At 49.1% G+C, this 7,442-nt stretch overlaps 3 protein-coding genes across 3 annotated transcripts; 2 read left to right on the forward strand and 1 right to left on the reverse strand.

The window, feature by feature from the left end:
- Window positions 1-57: 57 nt before the first annotated feature.
- Window positions 58-2,277, reverse strand: SPSK_02290 (allophanate hydrolase; the record flags this gene model as incomplete). The annotated part of the gene is made up of 1 exon (XM_016729162.1): window positions 58-2,277. One exon carries the CDS (start codon window positions 2,275-2,277, stop codon window positions 58-60), a length of 2,220 nt encoding a protein of 739 aa, XP_016589526.1.
- A 1,288-nt stretch (window positions 2,278-3,565) lies between these two features.
- Window positions 3,566-4,063, forward strand: SPSK_02800 (uncharacterized protein; the record flags this gene model as incomplete). The annotated part of the gene is made up of 1 exon (XM_016729665.1): window positions 3,566-4,063. One exon carries the CDS (start codon window positions 3,566-3,568, stop codon window positions 4,061-4,063), a length of 498 nt encoding a protein of 165 aa, XP_016589527.1.
- A 49-nt stretch (window positions 4,064-4,112) lies between these two features.
- On the forward strand, window positions 4,113-5,315 carry SPSK_10467 (NCS1 allantoate transporter; the record flags this gene model as incomplete). Its single annotated transcript, XM_016736865.1, has 1 exon — window positions 4,113-5,315. The coding sequence occupies one exon, from the start codon at window positions 4,113-4,115 to the stop codon at window positions 5,313-5,315; it is 1,203 nt and encodes a 400-aa protein (XP_016589528.1).
- Between the last annotated feature and the right edge of the window lie 2,127 nt (window positions 5,316-7,442).

Here is a 7,442-nt window from a genome sequence, read left to right on the forward strand (position 1 = left end):
AATTTCTTCTGCCATGTCTGATGGTCACAATATGCAAAAATGTAACATCTACCTCTCTTACTTTGTGGCGGCCACGGCCCGCTCAAACTCGGAGGCAATGTCAAACAACCGTCCATCCATACCCCTGGCACACACAAAGCACACACCGAACGGCATCCCGTCCTCGACAAAGCCTGCGTTAACGCTCATGGCACACAGGTCAAGCACATTGCCAAAGTGCGTAAACACGCCCAGCTTGGCGTTGAGCGCGATCGGGTCTGCCTGCATCTCGGCAATAGTCGGGTGGAAGGGTGCCGTAGGCACGACGAGGACGTCCACCACACTGCTCTCACCGCCGCTGCCCGCACCCACACCACCCAGGCTACCCTGGCCGCCTGACAGAAGCCGCCCCGCTTGTTGTGTCGCCGTGGCTTGCACCAGTTGGTCCCCGTAGACATCCCAGGGTTTCGAGTCGCGCTCGAGTACCTGCTCAAAGAGCGTCTTGGTCGTCGGATGAAAATTCGTAATGTGATCGCGCACAAAATCGACGCCCATGCAGGCGATGCGCTCGTTGACCAGCGTGCCGTTGTACAGCAGGTCCGTGGCGGTCATAAATGGCTGGTACGCGGTGTCACTCAGCGTGCGCAGTCTGCCGCCGATGCGCCTGACGACCTGCAGCGCTGCCGTAAAGGCCGCCTGGTACGCTGGTGAGCACGATGCGACCGCCAGTGCGGAGTTGGGTGGCACAGCACACGTGAACCCAGCCTTCTGTATACCGCGGTAGTCGGCCAGAGTCAGCGGCAGCGATTGTGGGTCCTTGGCAAAGATGTCCTGATCGTCGTATTGGTCGACGATGTGCCAGATGCGGCGGGCGTCCGCGACGGACTGCGCCAAGATGGTCGCCGTGTCAATGCTGCGGCAGCAGGGCACGATGCCGCGGTACGACAGTGTGCCTTTCGTAGGCTTGTAGCCGACAATACCGTTGAAGCTCGCGGGTACGCGACCACTACCCGCAGTGTCAGTGGCCAGCGAGAATGTGACGAGGTGTGCACCGACGGCCACGGCCGACCCGGACGAAGAACCGCCTGAACAGTACTTCATATCTGCTGGACTAAAGACACTCGATGACACGCCGTACGGCGACCGGCACCCGCTCAATCCTGTCGCTAGCTGGTCCATATTGGTCTTCCCGATGAGCAGAGCGCCGGCATCGAGGATAGACGTGACAGTGGGCGCAGTTTCCGTCGCCAGATAAGCAAAGTCGGGGCAAGCGGCCGTGGTGTTCATTCCTTTGATGTCGAAACTATCCTTGACGGCAAACGGCACGCCGTAGAGTGGTGGCAGGCTGTCACGGCCGATCGCGGCGTACTTGTCTTGCAGGGCCTGAGCATCTTCAATAACGTCCCCCCGCGGCCGCAGCAAGATCCAGACGTGCGGGTTTTCCTTCTCGTAAGCTTCGATGTGGTCGTACACAGCATTGACTATTTCAATCGGCGACAGTGCGCTCCGCTTGTAGTACGCCTGCAACGTCGTCAGGTCGAGGGACTTGCCGTCCCACGGCACCTGCGGCGTAGATAGCGACTCGGTTTTGCCTGTTTCTGCCTTGGCATATACCACCAGCTCCGTACTGGGCGCGGCAAACCCAAACAGGCCCCCAAACGACACGTACATGTCCACCGACGCTGTCGCAAAGGACGCCTCAAACCCGCCTGTGCAATCCTCCAGGATACAGCACTGGAACCCGCGGTCGCTAGCCTCACGCGCTGTCGACGCCACGCAGCATTCGGTCGTCACTCCACAAAACAGCAAATGCGTCACACCACGCGCCATCAGCTGTCGGTGCATGCTCGTTGCCCAAAAGGCGCCTTTGCCCGGTTTGTCCACTACAATCTCGTCAGGCCGCGGCCGCAGCTCGTCCACAAAGTCGTGGCCGTGCTCGCCGCGTACCAGCAGACGGCCCATGGGACCCTTGTCACCGATGCCCGCCGTGTGTTGTGTGCCAGGTGCATCAAGCTGGCGGTTGCGCTTGGCGGCGCTCAGGTCAGCCAGGTCTGGGCGGTGACCCTCGCGGGTGTGGACAATGTGCAGGCCCAGTTTTCGCGCAGCAGCGAGTACGGGCAAGGTGGCGGGGACGACCTTACGGACGCCCGCAAAGATTTCCGAAGAGCCGCACTGGATGGCGCCGAAGCCGCCTGGATCGACAAAGTCGCGTTGGAGGTCGATGAGGACGAGGGCAGTGTGAGCACGTACGAAAGAGAAGGCGTATGGCCGGGCGGTGGCAAATGTGAGCTCATCCATTGTGTGGGATGTAGAGGGAGAATATTGAATGGGGGGTATGAGAGGTGAGATGGACAAACAAGAGTTGGAGAAGAGATCGAGGATATAGTAGTTAAGCACTACAGTATCAAAACTATGTTTCCACATGCACACTTATTACATTTCCATTTAAATGATCTGAAAATGGAAGGAAATGGATGTGGCAAGGAAAGCAAGAATTAAGATGTCAGTGTGGTTAAGCCGTAAAAAAGCAGAAACGAATAAACTATGTAACTAAAACAACAGAGTACATCGTAGAAACACCCGGCTAAAGATAGCACTTTCCCGGCAGCCGACAACATACGATGCACCACGTACAAGCCTATCTTGAAGATGTGAATGGAGTATCCGGCGGAAACTACGTGTTGTGGTTAGGTAGTGTGGAACGTGATCCTGCTTCCGGCGGGACTCCTCTGCTATCTCCGTCCTCAGTCCGTCTTCGTGTTCACCTACGCTGGCGAGAACGATGGTGTCTTATCGGCACTTGCCCTCGTGCGGGGAAGCTCATCGATGCAACGGCCGTGGGGAATCTGGGTAGCGTTCTAAAAGAAGGTTTCCGCCGGGTTCTCTTTTCTAATTCAAAAGACAAGAAACAGCCCACTGCCTACGTACTTATCTTACACTGCCTACGTACTTATCTTAGTACTGTTATCGCGTGACCACTACGGTGTACCGTGCAGTTGGACCACGAATGTATTGAAAAACTGAACGGCGACGACAAAGATAAGAAAGGACAAAAAGAGGCGTTAATGTTGTACTCGCCGGCAGAGCCAGGAACGCCACCTTGCTGCCTAATGCAGTCTAGCCTGGAGATAACATGGGAGCTATCCAGTGAAAGTTAGTGATATCTGCGACTGTTTGTAACTTCCGCCGGAACTAAACTCAGATAAGCACTTAAGCTGCATGAACCCCAGCGGAACTCAAAGTAGTATGTACAAGCACAGTCGTATAGCCTCATATCACGCTGTTAGCGCAATCTTATCGCTGTGTACCAAATTTGATCAAGATGCATATTTTCGATATTGTTTTCCACGATTGGCTGTTTCTGATTTTTATGGTGGACAACTTACACAAGAGAGACACAGCCTTGTGTTGTATATATAAATCAAAGAGGCAGCAGCAAGATGGAGACAGGAAGCCAAAAACAGCCAGCCAGTTTCGCACAGAGAATTTAACTCCAAATAAAAACCAATACGGTTTCTGCCCGCTATTTCTAATTTCGTTTATTTGCTTTCTTCCGCTGTCGTTTTCCTTTCTCTTAATCCTGACCATGAATGCTGTTCGGCGCCGTGTGCGCGCCGCCAAAGCTGACGTCCAGGCCAAGCGCCACAAAGAGGGATGGATCCTCGCGCGCCAGCCGATGACGTTTGCCGACAACACCACCTGGAGCAACCGCGACTCGGACGTCACGCCCCTCGACCAGCGCACGTGGACCGCGTGGACGATTGTGGGCTACTGGTTCAGTGATGTGCTGTGCGCGCAAAGCTGGAGTGGCGCGTCGGCTATTATCGCGGTCGGCCTGACATGGCGCGAGGCTACATATTGCTTGATTCTGGGCACGCTCACGCTAGCAGCACCACTGTGCCTCAACGGTGCCGCCGGCGCCGAGCTCCACGTGCCGTTCCCGATTGTAGCCCGGTCAAGTTTCGGCTTTCTGTTTAGTCGCTTTGCCATTGTCATCCGCATGGTGACCGCATTGTTCTGGCATGGCAAGTCACATCTTTCTCCCATGCAATGTCAGACTCCAACTATGTCTTGCTATCATTAACAATGGCCACGCTTCCACAGCTATCCAAACCTACTCTGGTTCCACAGCTATGACCCAGGTCATCCGCGCCATCTGGCCCTCTTATCTCGACATCCCCAACCGCCTGCCAGCGTCCGCAGGCATCACCAGCCAACAACTCGTCTCACACCTACTTTTCTGGTCTGTGCAATTTCCCATCTTGCTTATCCCACCCCACAAGCTGCGCTGGTTCTTCGTCGCCAAGGCCGTCATCGTGCTCGCCGCCGGCATAGGCACTATCATTGGCATGACCCACCTGGCCGGTGGCACAGGTGCCATCTGGGACCAGCAGCCCACCGTGCACGGATCGACACGTGCCTGGCTGATCCTCACGTCTATGAGCTCTCTGACGGGCGGCTGGGCCACCATGGCCACGAACGTGGCCGACTTCACGCGCTATCTCAAGAAGCCCAGCGCTGTCTACTGGCAGATTTTTTTGGTGCCCTTTGTGTGCACGCTTCTGGGTCTCTTTGGAATCATCGCCACGTCCTGCTCCAAAGTGGTGTACGGCGAGTACATCTGGGACCCTCTCGAGCTGGCCAGCCACTGGAACGGCCCCACGGGCCGCACGGCGGCCTTCTTTGTGGGTGTCGCTTGGGTGATCGCACAGATCGGCACCAACCTGTCGGCCAACGTCATCTCGTGCTCCAACGACATGACCAGCCTTTTTCCCAAGTACATCAACCTGCGCCGGGGCGCCATCATCACGACGGTAATCGCAGGCTGGATCATGGTGCCCTGGAAGATTGTTAATTCGGCGCAGTCCCTGCTAAATTTCATGGGCGCCCTCGGCATCTTTCTGGCGCCCATTGCCGCCATCCTTGGCTGCGACTACTGGTTTGTGAAACACAAGGCCATTGACGTGCCGGCGCTGTACCGGCGCCACGGCCGCTACAACTACGGCAGCAAGTGGGGCACCAACTGGCGCGCAGCCGTGGCGCTGATCGTGGGCTTTGTTCCCAACCTACCGGGGATGGCGGCAGCTGTGAATCCCAAAGTGAAGATCGGCGGTGCCAAGTACGTGTACGACATCTTTTATCTGTACGGATTCATTGCGACGTTTGCGCTGTACCTGGTGCTTAACAAGCTGTTCCCGGATGCGGGCACCGTCATTCCCGCGGCCATTCACGAGGAAACGATCGTCATCAACGGCCAGGAGACAGTGAATGATGGCCTGCACGAATTTAGCAAGGGGCCGGTAACCTATATCTCGTCGGACGATGCCAAAGTGTAAGGCTACGGGTGGGCTATGAAATTGAGATCGAGACAGCGAACAGCCGAAAAGTGTGTAGTAAATACATGATCTAATGTGAGAAGGGTCTAATAATACCTACTTCATAACAAGCAGACGTCATATTACTTATTTATTTTCAACGTTTAGCGAAACTTTTTTACTTCCGACCCACGGGCTCCCTATAGACACACGGGTCCCGTGCGCCTAAGCAAATATTATGTAATATGAAATACGGCCTCTGATTGGCCCGCAAGAGCGTGTCAATAAAAAACCTTATGTAATCGCAAAACATCGCCAAAAGCATCGCCAAAAGCATCGCCAAAAGTAAATAAAACGTAGTATAAACCACCAAATAAATTATATACCCTCCGAATCCCTAATCCAATGACTAAATCCTTTCACGAATGCTCTCTAACCTAACATACAAGATAAACCGGTTCAGAATTTTTTTATTAGTAGACAAGGGTCTGTCTAATTTAAATGTTCCCTACAAAACGTAGGGTACTGTCATGATCGATTCGAGGCCGAAGGCCACGAATCAGGTGACTAGGCTTACATAATAAAGCGAGGTGTGGCTGGTCCCCAGCCACACGTTGGCGCCACGCTTACGAAAGGCCATTCTCCTTAAATAATAAGACTCCCTTCTTCCTAAAAGGAAGAAGGGGTAAGAATTAGTCTCTGTTATAATATATACCTACCTTCGCCCTCGAAACTAGCGCTTTTATCAACTAATTTATCGTGAAGACCTATCCTACCCTACAAGACAAACCGGATAAGAATTTTTTTATGAGGAGACAGGGGTCTGTCGGATTTACATGTGCCCCACAAAACGGGGGGGTCCATTCTAATCTGATTTAATTAAATCGGATGAGAAATACAGCGACGACGAGACGTCGTACGAGAATACAGTCGACGGGAAAATAAAGAGAACAACGGCGTGACACTGTCTGTTAATTGACGATGTCGTACGATAAGTTATTGTTAAGTAATAACGGATTGTAATTTATAAAGGTTAGGGTTAAAAAGTAGAGTGGGCGACGACGTCGTTATTATAATAAGATAACGATAAGATAACGATAAGAATATATTAAACGATAATAATATTAATAGAACGAACGAGATAAAGACCGTACGGTGTAAAAGAAAAGAATAAAGGATATTTAAAATAATAAAAAAGAAAAGTAAGAGTAGTAAAAAGACTAGGTTAATTCGTATAAAAAATACGTTTAAATATAAAAAAAACGTATTAAGTGTTAAACGTCGTATTAAATCGTACGGAAAAAAGTTCCGTTCGTATAATAAATAAAATAACGTTAAATAAAAATTAAGAATAAACCGGTATATATTTTTTATAATACGAACTAGTTCTTTTATATACGACTTAATATATAACTTAATAATTATATATTATATCGTGTTTTTTATAAAAAGGAATAAAAAGATAAAACCGGTGTTCGATTTTAATTAAAGTTTTTTTTTTAATTCTTTTTTTTTATCGTTTCTTTTCTTCTTTTCTTTTTCTTTTTTTTTTTTTCTTTTTTTTTTTTTTTTTAAACCGACCCGTCGTTTTTACTTTAACGTTTCGTACGACGTATTAAAAGAGTATTCTTCGTTTTTATTTATTAATAACGTACCGTATACGATAGTATAAAAAAAGACTTTTTTAAAAAAGACGGGACTAAGTAAAAGTAAAAAGTAAATAACGAACGATACGTATAGTTCGAAAAACGAGTTTTATTTATATTAAATAACGAAGAAAAAAAGTATTAACGTATATAATATTAAAATAAATTCTACTCGTATAGAGTAATAAATAATAAAAGTATTAACGTATATACTACGGGAACGAGTTTATTCGTATAAAGTAATAAAAAAAAGAAAGTTTTAATATATATAATAAAGGAACGAGTTTTATTTATACGAAGTAATAAGTAAAAAAAACGTTTAAGTTTTACCGGTTTTTTAAAACGTTTATTTTTTAACGAACGTTAATAATATCGTACGAAACTCGTATAAACTTAATTTAATATAATTAAATTATAAAACGAGTTACTCGAAACGTCGTTATTTAAAATTAAAACCGGGTTTAAAAAATAATTATTAAAAATGTACGGTATATTAGTTAGC

This window comes from Sporothrix schenckii, assembly GCF_000961545.1.
Source record: "Sporothrix schenckii 1099-18 chromosome Unknown Cont43, whole genome shotgun sequence".
Taxonomy (NCBI): domain Eukaryota; kingdom Fungi; phylum Ascomycota; class Sordariomycetes; order Ophiostomatales; family Ophiostomataceae; genus Sporothrix; species Sporothrix schenckii.